Raw genomic sequence first — 21,621 nt, 5'->3', positions numbered from 1 at the left:
ACGGCGCGCCTCTGCAGCTCCCTCTCCGATCTCTTCTCTCCTGCCGGCGACGATGCTCTGCCTCCCCTCTCCCTCCGGTTTCTACATCGAAAATTTTGCCGAAATTTCAAGGATTTCGAAAAATTTCGGCAAAATTTCGGCGAAATTTTTCGAAATTAATTTGGTATGGTGTTAAAATTTTCATATCCCTAAAAAACGAAATTACACATACTTAATACTTTAGTGAAAAGTCATGGTGGAACCCGTTTTGGGCTATCTTCCAAAGGCTCTAAAATATCTATGAATTAACTTGTGAGCCCATCTAAATAACCTAAACTAGCCCAATAAAAAATCAAGCAAGTAATCATTTTCAATGTTTTAAGGCCTACCGCTGAAAAATTCTTATTAGATGGCGCCATGTCTAAGTTGGAGTGAAATTTTTGTATTATTTTCCAATCACATTTGAATTGGGAGAAACAATACACTACATTGAGGACATAATAATTACCAGTTGTTTAATGCACTCCTTTGAAACCCACCCCAAAAAAAATACATAAAAATAAAGCCGCTTCCTGACTGTAGTGCACTACTATACATTCGATCAGTATTATTTTAATGGATTAACTATCCATTTAAAAACAAGTGTGGTATGGAATGAGTATGATGAAGTGCACATGTCGTATGTTTGTGATATTGGATATCTCCTCAATTCAATATCTAATTCATATATATAGATACTCTCATCCTAGAAAATCTTTTCTTGCCAACAACTCCGTTAACACATAAGATAAATTTATTGGAAAGAGAGAAAGTTAAAGGAGAAACACACATTAAAATAAATTTAAAAAGCAACACCAAAATAAAATAAACTTAAAATTATCTTGAACCATTGGATTTAAATCGGGACAAATAGTAATATGCCAATATGTAATTAAAAGATTAAAAAGGTTAGAAGTGGATTTCATTAAAGAAAATGGTATACTTTTTTTTCAAAAAAAATTAAAATTAAAATATCTTATCGATCACATGCCAATCACCTACGTGCCACGTCAAATTATTACAATAGTTATAAAAATAGTTGATCAAAAATTAAACTACAGGACATGACGGAAGTGGAAAATGACTTATGCCACGTAGACAATTGTCATTTGGCCTAATTTTATATACGTAAACAGTAAATCCTATACATTGAGACTCCAACTTCCACGTTCATTACACAATTTTATACGAGTGTGAGTCAGTCACACTTGTACATTGGCTCTCTTCTCACTCTCCAGATTCTATGTCTGGTCTCGTTTGCAGAGGAATAATGGCGGCGAAAGCCACTCTTTTTGTCATGAGCTTGTTTTTCTCTCTCATCCAAGCCTCATCAACAGCGAACAATGGAACAGTGAAACTAAGTCCAGGGGCTCTGATCGGCATCATAGTCGGCGATGCTTTGGCTGTCATTTTTGCATCGCTAGTTGTATACTGCTGGTTCAGGCGGAAGTACGCGGCGAAGCCCGATGAGTTGGAAAGGGGTGAACTGGTGGTCTTCGATGGGATGGTGAAGCCGTTGAAGCTAGAGGTTTTGCGCAGAGGGTTTCGCAGTTTCTGCACGGCGTTGACGAAGACTGTTCTGGACGGTGGCAAGGTGGTTGTGTTTGTGAAGAGGGTTACGGTTGATGATGAGATTGGCGAGGAGAAGATGGGAGAGTTGGAGGAACACATGGAGGTGTTACGGCGGCTTAGGCATCCCAATGTTGTGAGTTTGACGGCTTATTACTCTTGTAGGGAGGAGAAGTTGTTGGTCTATGATTACATGCCCAGCTGTACCTTATATTCGATGCTTCACGGTAAATGGATCATGATCGATGAGTGGATTCAGCTAGTTAATTGTTGATGCAAATTCTCGTAAGGTAGATACAACAACTTAGATAAGTTGACCTGGCTGATCAGGTGCTTTGCTGGATGATGAAGTGGATGCTGGTTGAGATCTTCCTGTAGACAAAAAAAACAAGATCAAAGGAGATGGACCGGTGTGGTACCAGCCAAACACACTCCGATGATGAAATCAGTGGTGGTGTTTGATGGTGGATGAGGAAGAACAAAGGAAGAACTTGGGAGAATGGGAAGAACAAGGCAAATGTTCTGGGTTATTCTCAGCAAGTTGGGTAGGCCCTTTTTTTTTAGAAAGGAATACAAGTGTTTTGCGTGTATGTTTGTAGATTGCTAGATCCCTCATTTTGTGCATATGACTTGGTATATATAAGCAAAGGAAACCTTAATGAGTAAGATACCTGCATGTGAATGAATGGTTGCCAAAGACCCACGCACCTGGTCAGACCTAGTTGCATGCTCAGCTGCTTGCTTCCTCAGCATTCAATGCTGCAATGAATGCTCCATTAAATGCAAGGTTGGAAGGTTCAGGTAGACTGCTCCAACATTCATGAATGCAGGCCTGATATTCTATCTGTCAGAAGAATGTGTCAGGTGCATTTAAGTGTGGCAGTTCGTCCCAGCGTGATCTTCCTGGGAATGGCGGCGGAGAGCCGAGCCGAGCCGATACGAACACATGTTCCCATGCGAAGACACGAAGTCCATATGTGGTCGGATCGGGCATGGGACTCCAAACCGAGCCGGTCCATAGATTGGAATCTTTCCGAGCCCTAACTGGTCGACGCCAGAGCTCGGAAGGAAGCCATCTCGTGTGCCGAGCCGAGCCGGGATGATCGTGGGAAGATGGACACTCGATCCCAAGGAAGATCATCGGTTCGGCTCGGACCGAACAAGGAGGGGCGGTGTGGAGATCCGGTCTGAGCTGGTAGAGGAAGTGCTGATCAGTGATGACGTGGAAGTCAAAGTTTGACCACTGAGAATCAACTCCGAGGTGGATGTTTGACCAGCCACGTGTCGAGCTGTGATTGGCTGTTCGGGTCGATGTGGGTTTTCCCACAAACATTAATTTCATTGGTTTCTTTTTTATTTCGATCTGCCATATATATATATATTTTTGAACAGGTCGCCAAGGGCCCGGTGGAAGAACACTAGACTGGAGCTGGAGACTGAAAATCGCAGCGGGAGCAGCTCGAGGCATAGCTTTCATTCACAACTCCGGAGGATCCTCCCTTAATAAGCTGCTGACTCACGGTAACATCGAATCCACCAACATTCTCGTAGACGGGACCGGAAACGCTCGAGTCTTCCACTTCGGACTCTCCGTGTTTGCATCTCCAACCGCTACAAAACCCTGGTGCTACGACGACGTCTGCAGCGGAGAAATAACGCAGGAGTCGGACGTGTACGTGTTCGGTGTGCTTCTACTGGAGTTGCTCACAGCGGTAGTACCAGATATGTATTCATATCATGGGCCCGGTGGTGGCCATACGAGGAGGAGGCATGTGAGCCGTTGGATCAGTCAAGTGGTGAGAGATGAATGGAGGTCTGCTAGAGATAATTAAACTTAGGTCCTTTAGAAAATTAATTTTTAGATGAAGACCGGATGTGTTTTAAAATTTATAAGAAAATCATTTTAATTCATAATAAAGTCCTTCCCCGATTTGAAGGGTATTTCCCTCTATTTGAAGGTATTTCCCTTTCTAGGATGTAGAGTGAGCTTTGTAGAGGCTACATGTTAGGTTTTAACTCCGAGATTTTTGGCGTCCAAAATCTTGGAGTTAAAACTTAACATAAAGCCTCAAAGAAAAAAAATAAAAAAACTTAATTAAAACTCTAAATCACTACCGGTTTTAATCTAAGAAAAACTTATAAAATAAACTAAACTCTAAGTCTCCCTAATATTAATGACGTCCATCGATATTATCATACGTGTATTTGGTTATAATACATAATAGTATATCACTATATCCAATAATTTCTTGTAAATAGCATCTCCCAACACATACTTAATACTTTAGTGAAAAGTCATGGTGGAACCCGTTTTGGGCTATCTTCCAAAGGCCCTAAAATATCTATGGATTAACTTGTGAGCCCATCTAAATAAACCAAAATAGTCCAATAAAAAATCAAGCAGTAATCATTTTCAATGTTTTAAGGCCTACCGCGGAAAAATTCTTATTAGATGGCGCCATGTTTAAGTTGGAGTGAAATTTTGGTATTATTTTCCAATCACATTTGAATTGGGAGAAACAATACACTACATTGAAGACATAATAATTACCAGTTGTTTAATGCACTCCTTTGAAACCCACCCCAAAAAAAATACATAAAAATAAAGCCGTTTTCTAACTGTAGTGCACTACTATATATTTAGTATTATTTATAAAAATAAAGCCGTTTACTTTAATACATTCAGTATTATTTTAATGGATTAACTATCCATTTATATATATATGATTAAATCTAACTTTAGACCAAATCATCAACGATATATTCCAAAGTAACAATCAATTAATGCTACTTTTGATAACATTTTAGTTACTTTTGGAAATGTGAAAACTAAGACTAAAAAGAATGATAACAAGTTGGTCCAAAAGGCACGGTGTAGCTCTACAATCAACATGGCATCTGTGATTCTGTATGGCTTATGATGAGTTTATGAAACTTTGGTCTTGCCACAAATTCTAGATTATAAATTGCACATTCTACATATTCGAATGGACCACATGAGGAGTGGAAGTAATGCACTCTAATTAATTAATTAGAACCTTTTTTTTTTGTCAGCTAATTAATTAGAACCTTAACCACATACTGTAGGGAGCATCAAATGACTGACTGATTTTATTCTAACGATGACAGTAAAAAAGCGAAAGCAATGCCCTCCAGACTTCGATAACAAGACATCCTGCCCCAGCATCCTGCAAGCAAGATTTCAAAGCTTAATTACCAGATTACCCCTTCGGTAGAAGATCCCATTTATTTGGCCAAAAAAACAAGAAAAAGAAATAGAAGATCCTGTAATACTCGTTATTCGGTTGTTTTTTTCTAATAGTTACGGTATGATTATATTAGAGGTTAATGTCACATTTTAAATAGTTACTCTGGTTATCATTTGTATTGTTCTTTATTTTTGTTTGGCTAAATGACAATTTTGGTTTTTGTAATTTTATGAATTTACACTTTGGTCATTTATTTTTATTTTTGACGATTGTGGTCCTATATTTTATATATAATAACAAATAAGTTTAAATAGTTAATATTATTTAAATTTTGATGGAAAATTTAACGTGAAAGCACGTGCTTCACACATGAGTGATATTTTGAATAATTTAATTCCCCTAAATACGTATCTATTTAAGCCCCCATTCGCTATTTAACATATTCAGTTTGATGTTGAAATTTTTTATATTTTCAATTTTTCCAAACTCATTGTGTAGAATGATGGGTATGACTTATATAGGTATTTAGGTAGAGTAAGATGTCTGAAATGCCACTCATTTACAAAGTACATCAGATTTTCCATTATTAATTTAAATAAGGTTAACGATTTGGACTTAATTGTTATCATAATACATGATTGAAATTGTAAAAATTAAAATAACAAGACCAAAATTATCATTTAACCTTTTTGTTTTATTTCATTTGAATTAGTGTTTTTTTTTTTAGGAAAATACTTGAGTACTTAGAAATAAATACTAAGATTGTCCTTACCACCAAAGACATGAGCCCATAATAGGGCCCACCATCTTCTCTCTAAACCCCATTATGCAATCATGTGATTGATTGTGAGTATAAACTTGTACTCATTTCTAAGTACCTAATTAAACACTGCTTTTTTTTTAATCAATAACCACGTTACTATTATTTATTAACTATAATTCTTTATAGTGATCAAGAGTCTAGTTTATGAGCCAGTGTGGCTGTTTCAGACTTTAAGTCAATCTCAATAATCACATATTATAATAGAACATTGACTCATTTAATGAAACATGTGATATGAGCTAGGACACGTGTGTCAGAAGATCGTGTGAATATGGAAGATTGTCTGATTTACGGTACAAGAATCATGCGTTTGGCATGATCCAAAAGCTACCAAGTCCCCACGTGTCAACTCCTTGTTGACTGGGCAATGCTCGTCTACAACCCGGCATAAATTCAATTTAGACACATAACTATATATGTCATTTCAACGGGGTTCACGAACTTTAAAATATTTCAAATATACACCCGATCTACTATCTAAATTGGAAAAATGGATTTTCGTCCATTGATTCGTTGAGAGATCAGTTAAATGTCAGTTTGGCTTTTGCTGACTAGGATTACTTGGCGACGTAGCGCCATCTCAGCAAACCTTTCCCACCAAATGAGCGACACGGTGACACATATCCACCTAACCTTGACACGGGCTCACAAACCCATCATCGATTTCCCGCTCGTCCAACACAGGTGAGAGATTTATATTCAAATTTGGGGAAAAACGTGATGTTTTTGGGAGACTAAATGGTCAGGAGAGCGTTCGACGAGCGAGAAAGAGGTGATGGGTGTGTGAGCCTGTGTAAGGTGGACGTGTGTCGCTCATTTGGAGGGAACTGTATGCTGAGTTGGCGCCATGCTGCCAATTAATCTCCGTCAGCAAAAGCCAAGGTGACATTTAACTGATCTCTCAACGAATCGATGGACGGAAATCCATTTTTCAATTTAAATAATAAATCGGGTGTATATTTGAAATATTTTAGAGTTTGTAGACCTTGTTGAAATAACATATATAGTTATGTGTTTAAATTGAGTTTGTAAACCTTGTTGAAATAACATATATAATTATGTGTTTAAATTAAATTTATGACTAAATATTAATTAATAAACCACATCCCATCCCCAATATTTCACCGTTCATATCCTTTAGCTGTTAGGCATATTGGTTTCCCTCCATTCCCTGTATTGATGGCGCGTAATCCTTAGTTTTGTTGTCGCTTCAACTCCGTCCCTTATGCAACGCCCTCTCTCTCTCTCACCTCCCTCTCCTCCTGACTCGTCTCAACCCACACCTCACAAACAAAACCCCAACCCCAACTCAAAATCCATTTTCCTCTTTTTCGTTTCCTCTGATTTGACCCAAAATGTCGAAATCCCAGTGCAGCAATCTTTGAGCTTCAATCTATACGTTCAACACAAAATTTCAACAATCACAAAGGTACCCATTTTACTATTTTTTCTTTTTTTGTTCTTTGCAAATGCAATTTTTGACATTTGTCAAAGACATCTATCTCTTCATTATTGTTTGCTTTTTATTCTCATATCGTTTGCCAAAAGTACAATGCATAATTATGGGGAATATTGGGTTTGTTTTTTCATTGATTTCTGTAGGTTGAAAGGAAAGCAATATTGGGTTGGTTTGGTTATTGTAAATATTTTCTTCATTGATTAATCGATTCTATGCAAATCATTGCGCAGTTTTAAACTTTTAATGGTAATTTTGATTATGGAACTGAGGAACCGTGTGGTGGTTAATTTTGCGACAGATACGTGATCTTGTTGGTTTTGGATGGTGGTGAATCTCCTCTCTCATATGTGCACTTTGATCATTTTGTCGATGGCACTGGCAAAGACAGATAAATTATGTACATGACCCATCAAAGACTTTTACACAGTCTAATTTCCGTAGGCATTCATTGTCAAGTTCAGGCTGGGATTCATTGCAAACTAAGAATTTGAAGCTATATTATTTAGGGTCCTATTAGACACAATCTGGGTTTGAGTTTTTACAAAGAATTTTTCCTTTTTGAGCATTATGTATTTAAATTTGGAGAAGCACATTTTGAATTATGATTGTCACCAACGACTTGAAAGGCTAGATGTGTTCCTAGGTAAGCCTTCAATGAAGTAGAACTTCTTTTGAGACCATGACTAGTGAGGTTCCTGGTACTTTCGGCCAACAGTTCCGCAAAGATACAATAAATGATTTTCCAAGTGACAGAAATGCTGCAGGTAGAAGTGCAAATATCTGTGTACAGACTGGTGAGGAATTTTCAACCGACTTTCTGCAGGATCGTATTGCAGAAAGAAGATTAGCCCCAGTAGTAACTCATGTTGATCAGCACCAGTCAAAAAGAGTCGGTTTTAATTTAAATCAAAACCAACAGCTGGTTTATGAGGACCCCACTGGTGCTCTTGGGCTAAGGAGAATAGATTCTGAGGGCACTTCAGAATTCTCAGATTATTTTCCAACTGCTACAGGTTTTGTGGCTGACATAGAGAAGAATGTTCATCCTAGTAATATAAGCAGATACCAGTGGGAATATGGTGCTATGGGGCAAGCATCAGGTAAGTTTGCTGATGAAGTTAATCGTGATTGGGCTATTCCAGGGCCAACTGCTTCACCTCTTTATGCAGTGGAATCCCCTCAGTCATACAATCCTTTTTGCCAAGGATTTCATGAAGGTTCTTTCTCTTATAAAATGAAATTTCTCTGCAGCTTTGGGGGAAGAATATTACCTAGGCCAAATGATGGGAAGCTCAGATATGTGGGGGGTGATACACGGATTTTAAGTATTCGCAAAGGCACCAATTTGGAGGAACTAATGAGGAAGACATTTGCAATTTGTAACCAACCTCACACTATCAAGTACCAACTTCCTGGTGAGGAACTTGATGCACTTGTATCTGTTTGTTCTGATGAGGACCTACTTCATATGATAGAGGAGTATCATGAGCTAGAAAGAACTGAGAGTTCTCAAAGATTGCGGCTCTTTCTTGTACCTTTAAATGAAACTGAGAGCAATAGTTCTATCGAATCAAGGGTCGCGCATCCAATTGGTGCTGACTGCCATTTTGTTTTTGCTGTTAATGGCATGCTAGACCGAAGTCCCCGGAAAAGCTCCAGCGGGCAGAGTTTGACCAGTCAGACTAGCCAGTTCGGAAATACCTCAGATTATAGCCCAAAATTTCATAGAGACTCTCCTACATCTGCATATACTTTTGAGAACAGGGATGGTAGTCCAAATTCCTCAAATTTGTTGGGGACAGTTACTAAACCAGCTCCTCAGTTCTTAGCTACTCTTCAGATCCCAAAAAAGTCTTTTAATCAATCCCCTCCCATATCTCCTGTTGCACTTCAACATTGGGATCCCAAGAATTCTAATGTGCAGCTTTATTTGGACCAAGCATATCGTGATGGTAATGGAGGCATTGTTCCCTCTGTTATGGAAAAACTTCCATGTGACAATACCTATTATGTTGATGCTATGGGCTATAATGATAATCTTCATCATGCGTCTCCATTGATGAATTACCATCATCATAACAAATATTTTGCTGACACTTATCGGACTAAAAGATCCCAGAACATGCAACACTCCCACAATCGCAGCTTAAGTGAAGATTGTGTGCCTTCTCCTCGGTATGGTCAAAGTGGCATGAACTCTGAGAGACTTGTGCTTTGGGAAAGGGCCTTGCATCCTGACAAGTTGATCTCTCATCCTGAAGATGCAGGGGTTTTATTGTCAGTGTCTGATGATATAGATGCTTCTCCTCACAAAATTATGCATGCACATTCTGACTCTCAGTTGCAGGAACAATTTGAGAGGTCCTTAAGAGGAGAACTCATTTCAGAGTCCTCGTTAAAATGCATAAGAGCAAAATCACCTTCAATTAAGATACCAAGTTCCTCGCAAGAATGGCTTATGCAACAGCAAGAGATGGTTGATGGGAAACATGAAAAGGCTAAATTTGGTAATCAATTCACTATCAGCACACCTGAGCATTGCAAGGAGGAACAAGGTCCAGAGATGTTGAACCAGACAGACAGGAATGACACTTGTGCTGATAAAAAATGGAAGCACTTTGAAGGAAATGTTGAAGTTACATCAAATGAAATTTTCATGGAGTTTAAGAACCTGCCAAACATGAACTACCTTCGCAGTGTTTGCTTATCATCAGAAGATTCACGATGCCCTGGAGGCTGGGTCTCCGGTTCTCCATTCCGTGAAATTGAAGGTTCTGGAAATATTATGGACCCCCAAGGGTACGAATTAGACACAAATTCTCCGTTACCTCTTAGGATCCAAAATTGTACAAGGGATCAGCAGTGTGCTACAACTGAGAGAATAAGTAGTCAATCAATTTCCCGTCAGTCACAAGAACTATTAACTGTTGCATCTCAGGAATTCTTAGTCCCAAGATCTGTAAGTACTTCTCCTTTTTGCACCTTTGCAGTAAATGTTTTCAATGTTTGTCTAAAATTTCGTAATAATGTCTCCTCAACTGTGGGAATTTATTTCAGAAATTGTCTACAAGTGCTGATTTAGGCAGAGAATTTTCTATCCATGATAAGGACCCTGTGTATTATCCTGAGTGTGTGGTTGAGAAGGTAGGTCTTAGCAGACAGTCTTTTGAGAGACTCAAGTCCGAAGATGTTTTCCCCGTTCAGTCACAGCCCTTAGATAATCATCATGACAACAAGGTGACAGAACCAGTGGTTATTGTTGAAGACTTAACTAATAAAATACCACCTGACATCCCCTCCTCTAAAGCGGTCTATCATGTCACGCATATAGAAGATGAGGCCAGTGATGAGTCAGAGACAGAAAGTGAAGCTCCAGAATCTAATGGCAAGGTAAACATTCTCCCCATGAAATTAAGCTTTCAGCTTTATGGTAATTTGTTTGGTGGGTAAATTTGAGCTCTTATCCTATATTTTATAGGGCGTGACATCTGATGGCCAAGATAGGGATGAAATTATTAGTGATGTTGCAATAGCTGAAATGGAAGCGGGCATCTATGGTTTGCAGGTTGAGAACTACTATCTTGATTGGTTTATGCATGATCTGATATTACTTATCTCTTCTTAGCATATGATGGGTGCTTGATTTGTTTCTTTACCATGCATTGTTGTTTACTTCGCGTGACTCTTTCCATATGAACTTTACATGTGCAAGTTGTCACTTTCTATGATTGAGCAAATGTCAAATACAATTGGCTTTGAATCATCTTCTTTTAATCGGAAGTGTGATAAGTGTCTAATAATATCAAGGTTTTAGAGTTTTGTTTGGAGGGAAAACATTGAGGAAATTTTACAGAATTCAAGTTTTTTCTTCTTAGTTTTAGAAATGATTGTGATCACCTGAATCAGTGTCAATATTGCATTTGAGAGGCAATGCAAGTTCTGGAACAAAAATTTCTTTCATATAGGCTTAATTTCTACACATTTTAATATTCAATGCAGTTAGTCAACTACCATGAGACTTATTTGACCTTTAAATTGAGAATGTTACCATGGGTTTTTCACAAGGCACCTAGCTCCATTACGGCATGGAGCATAATGCAGTGGGCTTTGCATAATCAGGATTGAATCAATGACTACTTGTGCCATAATGTTTTCTAAAGTTTTATCTAGCCTAGAAACTATAAGCAGCTAATTTTCAAAATATTATCTGCTTGTTTGATGTGCATTTGGACCATTTCCTAGCAGCTTAAGCTTTTGAGATTGCTTCACCAACCTTGGTTCCCGTAACTATTTAAGGCTCTTAATGGTTGTGGTACATTACGAATCTCAATATTTTAAACTGCCTTTAATGTAAAATTGGCTAATGAATGCTGACCTGCCACTTTGCTCATATGCAGATCATAAAGAATGCTGATCTTGAAGAACTACAAGAGTTGGGATCTGGTACATTTGGAACTGTCTATCATGGAAAGTGGAGAGGAACAGATGTTGCTATTAAGAGAATAAAAAAGAGTTGTTTCTCTGAAAGATCATCAGAACAAGAGCGATTGGTGGGTCTCCAAACTCATTAGTGGGTCTCCAAACTCATTAAAGCTTTTTCTTTTTTTTTTTAATCAGAGAACTCATTAGTGTTTGAACTTATGAATTTTGTATCTATTTCAGCTCTGGTTGTGATGTTCATATGTACTCTAAAGTTTCTCATAATGTGCAACCTGTCCACAACCAAAACATAGGGGAAAAAATTAAATTTTATATGCTAAATTCACGTAACTGCTTCCCAATGCCTCAATTTATGTGTAAAATGGCTTCGTTTTAAAGGTATATGCAACAGTTTAAAATTTGGGGAAAAATGCAAATTTCACTTGTTTTGACAGACTAAGGACTTCTGGAGAGAGGCAAAGATTCTGTCCACCCTTCACCATCCAAATATAGTAGCATTTTATGGGGTGGTACCTGATGGGCCTGGCGGAACATTGGCAACCGTAGCTGAATTTATGGTGAATGGATCGTTGAGGCATGTCCTAGTAAGGAAAGATAGGTTAGTTGATTCATCCTTTTTGTTGGTTGAATATATTGTCTAAGAAGAAATAAATTTATGTAGTCTTCAGATTGTTCCTGCAGAGTGCTTGACCGTCGAAAGAGGCTCCTAATATTAATGGACACAGCTTTTGGCATGGAATATTTGCATTTGAAAAATATTGTTCACTTTGATTTGAAGTGTGACAATTTGCTTGTCAATTTGAGGGATCCTGAACGACCCATATGCAAGGTAATTGTTGCAAAACAAAATGTTGTGTATCCTCCTTGTATTTAATTTATGTTTTGAAGGTGGATTTAAACATAATTACTAGTTTTACTATATTCTTCAAGAACCCGTTAACAATTAGTTATTTCAATGGTCATGAATGCATTTTCTTACGTAGGAGGCAATATACAATTCTCCTGGGGTGGTTATCTGCTTTGCAGGTTGCAGACTTTGGGTTGTCAAGAATTAAACGCAACACACTAGTATCTGGTGGTGTGCGAGGAACCCTTCCATGGATGGCACCAGAATTATTAAATGGTAGCAGTAGCCGGGTCTCTGAGAAGGTTTGGAACTTAGTATATAACCAATCATTTTTATAAGCGAGGACCGCGAGGTTGAGCAAAGCGGAATTTGGAACCAAATTAACCTGATCATCTGGGTGTGTTATTTCTTCAACAGGTTGATGTTTTCTCATTTGGTATTGTAATGTGGGAGATCCTGACTGGGGAGGAACCGTATGCTAACATGCACTGTGGTACTATCATAGGTAAGTTTTCTAACTTACTGCATAATTGGCTTCTTAACTTGCTTCATCTGAGTTCATTCTTAAGCCTCCTCAAGAGACTCCATTCTGCCTAAATGAAGTGTATCCAATAGTTAATTGCTTATAGATTTAGTTAAGATATATGCATATGTATTATTCTCTTGAAGCCTATGAAAAGAATAGTGTCCTTGGAGGCAATTCAAAAAGGAATAACTCCTGGCAGTTTCAGTGTATGACACAGTCAAGTGGGAAAATGTAGTTCTTAGGTTGTGAATTGAATTCATTTGATTATTCGGAGGTAGCCAATTCTTGGAATTTACTTCAACTACTCCAACTAGAGTAAGGGTACTGTCCTTTGATTACTCTTACAGTAAGTTATTGTCCAATATGAAGAATGTATGCCTTCAGCATTTCCTACATAAATCCATACATCCTCTCTTGCGCTTGATTGAGAAGACAATTACCATCTTGGGAAACATTCCCATCAGTGATGCCTTGGGCCACTGTAGGAAATTAAAAGAAGTTACATAAAGTGATTTGACCTTCACATACAATCAGACAAATTTTGACCTTCATGTAAAGCTGGGAAGAAGGCCAAGCTTCATCATCTTATTAAAATATGATGTTGAAGTTCACGTATTATGAAATGTTGTTATTCTCAAGATAGCTATGATATTCAAGCCCTTGTTTTAGCAAACCATGAGTGCTTAAGTATAAATAGATCTGCCAGTTATACAAAACTAATTTATATATCTGAAACTTTGAATTTTCCAAATAACTTTATACTTGCCTGTGCCTTATTCCTTGGAACACACCTTTCATTTTAAAACTTGATTTGTTATTGTTTTACCAGGATTACTAGCCATTATATTGTCCTTTTAGTGGCTTTGTTACAAATTTTGATGAGTTTCTATTTCTATCAACTTTCATTGAAGGGGGAATTGTAAATAATACGCTGAGGCCTCCTATTCCAAAGCGTTGTGATTCTGAGTGGAAAAAGTTAATGGAAGAGTGCTGGTCACCGGATCCTGCTGATCGGCCATCATTCACAGAGATAACACATAGGCTACATGATATGTCACTGGCACTCCAGAAAAGGTGGCCTAATCTTGCAAGTAGATGAAACTTAAAATTCTCATGTAAGTCAGACTCACTAACATAGAAATAGCTTCAACACATAATATTCCTCTAAAATTTTGACCATTGTAGCTTGAATACATGAATGAAATCTGTAAATCTTTTTCATACACTCAGTTGGGAACTTGGGATTGAGTTGAATTAAGTTGGTGTCAATTCATCTTTATATCATCTTTCATTTTAAAAAACTTGGAATCATTTATATAGGTAAATTTATTATTCAGATATCTGAGTTATGTTAGATTCTTAAAATTTGTTATCACTGACGACAATATAGATATTCTATTAAGATGTCATTCCCACTCCGGAATGCTAATTGTATTCCTGATTCATCTTTGAACCTTGAATTGGTGAAGTTGGGTATTTAGATTTCAATATCCCCAATTTTATGGCCTTACATTATGGTGCAAGATTATCCTTCCTGTACTGCCAAATGAATCAACGTACTGAAATATTTTTCAATTGATGGGTTCACTGCATATCTTTCATGACCAAGAAAAAACCACACACAGAGACCTGAAAGTGCTTTACCTACTTGTTAAGCTTGCTCAGTCAAGGTTGGGACTGCATAGATGTTAACCAAACCAGTGAATATGAAAAGTTAAAATTGTGAAGAATAAATGAATAAAACATGTATGGATTCTTTTGCTCAATTGTTAATAAGTTTTGTATTCTAAGTTATTCTTGTTAACTGCAAATGTGAAAATAAGAAGGTTTTCAAATTAGAAAGATCCTTATCTAAAGAGTATATAGTAGCACTTATTAAGACAAATGAGAAGCATGGATATTTGTGTAACCATTGTATGATATAATTTAACCAGAATCATCTGACATTTTATTATTTTCTTTACAAAACAGTAAACCCAATTTCATATATATTGGATACACATTGGTTTTAGCCTTTTAGGATTGTGGCCAACAGCTGTGAGAGACTTCATTTAAAATATCAAGTCAATGATAATATGAATTTGTTTTTGTCCCACCATTAGATAGTATGATTTTATCTTCTAGGAATGAGTACTTGCATTTGAACAAGAATGGTGATTCAATCACCATATATGAAAGTGAATCCAGAGTCATGCATTTATGCTATTAGGACCTAATTTGCTAATGGACTGCATAGTCTATTATGCTCATGAATTGTCCTGTGAAAACATTGATTAGGCTATTTTTCTGTGTACGACCTGTTATTGACTTTTTCCCTTTGATTTTATCTCAGTGCACTCGATTTTAGTCAAAATTTTTCCTCTGCCATCTTATAGTTGAATTGTTGAAGAACATAAGAGCTAGCCTTTGACTTCATAGTTTATTAATATCCTTTGACATGTGGGACGTGGCATACCATGTAAACACTAAATTCCATAATGGAAATAAACATTAAATGGGTGCAAGGCTGCAAGCAAAAGACATTTCCTCACCAACCTTTTTGGCTATAGTGGAGAGCTTTTTTCTTTTATTCGGTCCATCTATTATATTTAGTAAACTTCTGAACCAATTTCCAACCTCCATTCTGATACTCTTTATCCCTTAACGTGACATTAACTTTATTTTTCTTCCATCTTTTCAATTCAAGCACAGTCCACTTATTCAAAATAACTTAGACTTGTAGCTCTAGTAGTTCAAGACTTCAAGGCATCTAGCCCTACACCCAAGCCAGAATTTGGACCTCCCTTCCCTTTTGGCTTCTTTTGTTGATATAGTCATAGATGTAAATTAAATTAAGTTCAAACTTCAAACAGATTTAGAGGTGGTAAACTATAAAATTAAATTATACTAGAGGTACCAAGAGTTTTTTCAAATTTTAGTTGTGAAGATGTGGCAAGCAACATGACCATATCTTAGTTTTTAATAATAAATGAAATTCAACACAAATTCAAATAAGGGAGGCTTAGAGTCCAGTCTATTTTATGAGTCTTTCTTAAACTAAGACCGGCAGTGATTTAGGGTTTTTAATCAAGTCCTTTTATTTTTCTTTTTTAACAGCTTTATGTTAGGAGGGGAAATACCTTTCAAATCGTAGAAAATACCCTTTAAATCGGGGGAGGGCTTTATTATGAATTAAAATGATTTTCTTATAAATTAAAAGAATTTTATTATGAATTAAAAATGATTTTCTTATAAATTTTAAGGATTTTATTATGAATTAAAATGATTTTCTTATAAATTTTAAAACACTCACGATCTTTATTTAAAAATTATTTTTTTAAAGAATTCAAGCCGAATTATCTCTTCAAATAATAACAAATAAAATACTGACGCATTAATTACATGATCCAAAATTTTAGGATTTAATTTGGTGCTGAGATACTGGTGCTACTCACAGCTTTCCTAGCATTCATCAAACACTAATTTACCTACGTACCCTATGCAGTTTTTTTTTTTTGGCAAATTATTAGTAAGAGAATGAATTAGTTCTTGTATTGCCAGCCAGCTCTGTGTTGAAAGTTAGCAAGTGCGAAATATATATGTTGCTAATGGTCAAATTGATAAAGGTTATGGAATGCTAATTGGTTTTATTACAGTATAAAATTATAAATGTTAATCATGCATGTGCTCAAAGCCTCAAATAGAGAGATGAGAAAATGCTCTAGTTTGACCTTTGTTTTAATAGGCCCTACTAGAAGTAGTAGTAGCACAATTTTGATTGACAAAGTGTTTTCAATCAAAATGTCCAATTGGCTTACTTCTTCACCGCCATTTCCTATCTATCCGTCCAAATGTCCAATTGGCTTCTTCTCTTCTCTATGGACTCTATATTGTACATAAATGAAAACAAAAGATTAACAAGAAACATGTATTAGTGGCTAATCCTATCATTAATGTCTACGCATCATAATTAAAAGCAAAAAAAGCACTTTGCTTATCAGTTATCATGTCACTCAGTGTGTCCTGTCCCCCCATATATGAGATGACGTTGCTATGCAACATAATATAATTGTAGATAAATGATATATACGATGTTATAACTAGTGCTGGCGTGTACGCGCTTATATATATATACAAGCTCTTTCTATTGAGGTATGTATCTCAACATAAATATATTAAGGTATACCCTATTAGGGCTCACATGAGTCGTTTTGTATCGATCCGAACCGTTCATTTTTTACATCTTTATTAATAGATTATCCTTGTAAAAAATTAGTCAAATCGAAAATCATTTGTCTATTTAACTTTGATCAAATAAATGGATGAACCAAATATTTTCGATGAAACCGTCCATTTGTTTTATCAAAGTTAGATAAGCAAATGATTTCCGATTTGGCTAATTTTTTACAAGAATGATCTATCAATGGAGATGTAAAAAATGAACCGTTCGGATCGACACAAAACGACTCGTGTAGATCCCAATAGGGTATACCTCAACATAAATAAGTTGAGATATACCTTAATAAAAATGGGTAAAAATTTAAATTTGTGAATTACTCTTATATCTGTTTGCACAATATAACAAAAAATCTAATATTGTAAAAGCATTAACTTTCATTTTTTTAGCATGATTTGTTTATGTATTAATAATTTATGTTTATGTGTATGTAAATGAGTAATGATAGTATTTGTAGAAACATGATTTCTTGTATGACTAGATTTAATTTCAAATCTCGGTAATCCCAATTCTCAACGTCTTACAACCTTTCATACCAAAAAAAAAAAAAGAAGCATATTACCTTTCTATTTGATGATAATAGTTTTTTTTTTTTTTTGAAGGGATGATAATATATAGTACTTTCAATGTCAATTCAAAAGATTTATTCTTTTTTATTTTTAAAGTGTTATTTCTAGGCTGAAGTCAACCCATTAGGAATGCAAAAGTATATGGCAAACATAATCGTCACTACAAAGTACAAAAACATCATCAATCTCCTTTCCATTAATTTTAAGTTGGAAATTAGTCGAATCTTGTCATCCCTTTTCTCTCTCTCTTTTTTTTGCTAAACCTTTTCTTTCTCTTTTGATGGATGTAAATTTTTTTGTTCTTTCTTGACATGATATATTACTATGTTATCTTAACATAATATAACAAGTTGAGAGTTGCATGATTGTTTTCTTCTTAATGAGAATACTTGGTACATACGTATTAAATCCTCCATCTTATTGTACTAGATAATGGATTGTTATGTACACACTCTCTTTTAATTAAGTTTCCAATTTCCCTTTTTTTTTAAATCCCTTGAGATAATGTTGATGGCTAGCTAGCCTACCTCGCTACCTTAATAATACATTTGATGCATTGATGTATTATTGATGTGATAACATTTAAAAGTCAGTGGGACGATGAAACGTTCTGAAGATCAATAGACTTCATTCACCTTTTTAATTAATCATCAAATTAATTTGTGGCCAAAAACAATAATAATAATAATCACCAAATTTACTCCAAGTGAATAGCAATATTTCGTCAGAAAAGCATTAATGGCCTTAAACTTTTTGTATTTTCAGGAGATTAATTCTTAGGTCGATGAATGTTGTGTTTATATAAGATATGGTCAGTTTATATAGCCAAAAATATATATATATATATATATTAACAAAAAAGAGATTGACAAAAATTTGTTTCTTATTGATTTGGGGTGACAAAATTTCACAAGATATAACAGATCGATCGATCTGAAATGAATACAATGATCTTACACGGACTAGGATTCTCTATCCATTTACCTACTTATTTCTTTACTATGTTTTAATCTTGGCCATCAAAGAGAGAGTAGAGAGAGAAAGAAAGGTAAGAGATAAGAGGGTTGATGACCAATATTAAAAACATGGTAGAAAAATAAATAGGCAAATGGGTAGAGGATCTTGGCCCATCTTACACTAATTGAAGATCTTCTTATAAGGTTGAAGTGCTATGAGCTTCCAAAACTTATATACTCTTTATACATTGTGTTGTATTCAACTAATGTAAAAAAAAATATATGTTTCATTTTATTTGTTGTTTAATTAATTATATTATAATTGTAATTTTGATGTAATAATGCAATATAATAGTTTTTAGTTTTTACGAGTATTAATGAAGAAAAAAAAATCAAATGAATATACATTAATTGAAAATCGAAAATCTCATTTTTATGGTTGGTTAAACCCCATAATATATCTCAACTCCAGTCCTGTATAATAACCATAGTTCTGGAATCTCGAAGAAGCCTTGCAGCCTTCCAGAGCTCGAGGTGAAGATACCTCTAAGGCATTTATAGACTTATATAAATTTTCTCCAAAAAGGGAAACAAGTGTAGAAGATATACACATTCTTTTTGAGTGAAACTTTGGCATCACTTTAGTCCTTTTCTTTTATCAGAGAATCTTTCATCTTCAACAGTGAATATTCTTATACTATTTACAAGATTCCTATTTTCATAACTTCATATTTTCAACTCATGCAAGCATATTCAAGGAAACAAAATATATCATCGAATCAAAAGGGTTAAGCAATCAATCTTCTGACATTAACCTATGCCTAACCAATTCATATATTTTGGACAATCAAAAATCAAGTGGCCAATTAAAAGATTCCTCCCTCACATGTATACAAGGCTACAAGCATTCTAGAGATTTCTAGGAAACAAAACAAATCATGGCACCAAATGTGTAGGTCCTACTTACTCGTTAAAGTATATATCCATTGCGGATCCTGATCGTTTGCATTTACTTAGTGTGCAGTTGTGTGGGACACGTATGAGCATTACCAAAAGACGGTGGTGAGCATTAATTATCACATTCATAAACGAGTGAGATGCGTCTCACTATCATAATATTCACCGTGATGAGCAAAAATAAATCCGTGTGCATTTTGGCAAGACGGCTGCACACCACTTTTTCTCTCATGACACACCTTATTGCTCATTTAGTATATTAAAATTTTAATTTCTAACTTAAATGACCATAATACCCTCATTAAATCTCAGAATAACAAAACCACTTATCACTACTTTCAGTCACTCCAAGTCCAGACCCCACCCCAAGCCCACCAATCATCGACAATTCAACCTGCGAACCTCCCTTTCTCTTTCCTTCCCGACCTCTTTGTCTCTTTCCTCTTTCTCCTCTCTACTCTCTCTTTTTCCCTCTAATCAAATAAAAAAAAAAAGTTTATCATCTAAATCCTTGACGGTTGTTTCTATGACTCATACTACATATGCATTTCTCATCAAATTCATTTTAAATTTATTTATATGTCTACAAGACTACAATATTTCTCATTCAATTTATTTATATGTCACCATATGGTGATATACTGATATCTGTGCCTCCAAAGAATCTGTCTGTTAGCTGGTTATAGAAACAAGTACATTTATAGAAACAACTCAACAAGCTAGTACATTCATCCAGTACTACTGTCCAAGCTTAAGTGACAAGATCCTTTTCGAATATTACAGAAGACACAACATATGATATAGAGCAAATTACAATTTAGTATCTCAACTTTACATGTTGTTTCAATTTAGTACCCCAACTTTGAAAACTTGCAAAAAAATACCTCAACTTTTATTTTGTGTCAAAATAGTACCTCCGTTAGTTTTTCTGTCAAATAAACAGTTATCTGTTGATGTGGCAGAGGTATTTTTGTGTTTTTATCCACATTTAAAAAATAATAATACTTTTAAAAATTTTGAATAAAAAAATTTCCTAAAAAAATTTCTTAAACAAATTAAAATAAAAAATTTCTTTAAAATTATTTTCCCTCTCCATCTTCCCCAGCCCGCCCCCTATCCTCCCCCCACCCCCAGCCCCTCCACCTAGCCCTTCCCCTTCCTCTCTCTCTCTCTCTCTCTCTCTCTCTCTCTCTCCCTCCCAGCCCCCACCCATCCCTTCCCCTCCTCAGCTCACCCCCCCGTCTTCCCCCTCTCCCTGCCCGACCACCATCTCCCCCCCACCACAATCCCATCGCACCCCCTCCCCCTCCCCCCACCCCTAGGCTCGTCACACTTCCCTTCCCCAGCCATGCCCCACCCCCAACCTCAGCCACCCAAACCCAACCCATCCCCTCCCGTCCCCTCCACTCAAACCCAGCCCGTCCCCTCCCCTCCTAGCCCCCACCCAGCCCAACCCAGCCCACCCCTCCCCTCCCTTCCTCTCCCACCCCATCGTTCCGACCCGCCCCCTCCCTACCCGCTCTGACCCCCTCCCCCTCCCTCCCTCCCTTCCCCCCGCTTCGACCCCCTCCCCCTATCCCTGCCCGACCCTCTCCCCAGCCTCCGCGCACCCCCCTCCCCTAACCCCCAGCCCTAGCCCCATCCCCTTTCCTTCCCGCCCCCACCCAGCCCTCCCCCAGCCATCCCAGCCCGCCCCCAGCCATCCTCCCCCCTCTCCCTGCCCGACCACCCTTCCCCCCTCACCCCCCTTACCCAACCCCAACCCCAACCCAGCCCCCTCACCCCTTACCCAAACCCCCGACCATCCCCCTGATCTCCCCCCAATTTTTTTTAAAAAAATTTAAAAGGTTTTAATTATTTTAAAAAAATTTTGTATTTAAAAAAAAATTATTATTATTTTTAAAATTTAGAGAAAAAGACGAAAAATACCCATGCCACGTCAGCAGATAACTGTTTATTTGACAGAAAAACTAACGGAGGTACTATTTTGACACAAAATGAAAGTTGAGGTACTTTTTTACAAGTTTTCAAA

The 21,621-nt window shown here is 36.6% G+C and overlaps 2 protein-coding genes across 7 annotated transcripts; both read left to right on the top strand.

Moving 5' to 3' along the window:
- The first annotated feature begins 1,288 nt into the window (after positions 1 to 1,288).
- LOC147293665 (putative leucine-rich repeat receptor-like protein kinase At1g68400) lies at positions 1,289 to 3,419 on the top strand. The gene is made up of 2 exons (XM_086231105.1): positions 1,289 to 1,814; positions 2,980 to 3,419. The coding sequence occupies exons 1-2, from the start codon at positions 1,289 to 1,291 to the stop codon at positions 3,417 to 3,419; spliced, it is 966 nt and encodes a 321-aa protein (XP_086087231.1).
- A 3,347-nt stretch (positions 3,420 to 6,766) lies between these two features.
- Positions 6,767 to 14,227, top strand: LOC147293664 (PB1 domain-containing protein tyrosine kinase). Of its 6 annotated transcripts, none has more exons than XM_086231766.1 (10): positions 6,768 to 7,048; positions 7,377 to 10,037; positions 10,136 to 10,468; positions 10,557 to 10,643; positions 11,476 to 11,628; positions 11,953 to 12,116; positions 12,200 to 12,347; positions 12,545 to 12,667; positions 12,783 to 12,870; positions 13,803 to 14,227. In XM_086231766.1, exons 2-10 carry the CDS (start codon positions 7,758 to 7,760, stop codon positions 13,988 to 13,990), a joined length of 3,564 nt encoding a protein of 1,187 aa, XP_086087892.1. In that variant the 5' UTR covers positions 6,768 to 7,048; positions 7,377 to 7,757; the 3' UTR covers positions 13,991 to 14,227. The 6 variants fall into 6 exon arrangements, 5 of the variants coding, with proteins under 5 accessions (XP_086087894.1, XP_086087896.1, XP_086087892.1 ...); XM_086231767.1 differs by having other exon boundaries at positions 7,309 to 10,037; XM_086231769.1 differs by lacking the exon at positions 6,768 to 7,048 and having other exon boundaries at positions 8,079 to 8,178; positions 8,330 to 10,037.
- Positions 14,228 to 21,621: the final 7,394 nt, after the last annotated feature.

The sequence above is a fragment of the Dryas octopetala genome, chromosome 2 (assembly GCF_963921425.1).
Source record: "Dryas octopetala chromosome 2, drDryOcto1.1, whole genome shotgun sequence".
NCBI classification, from domain to species: Eukaryota; Viridiplantae; Streptophyta; class Magnoliopsida; order Rosales; family Rosaceae; genus Dryas; species Dryas octopetala.
Note: the sequence above shows the minus strand (reverse complement) of the source record. Positions and strands in the feature narration are given on the sequence as shown.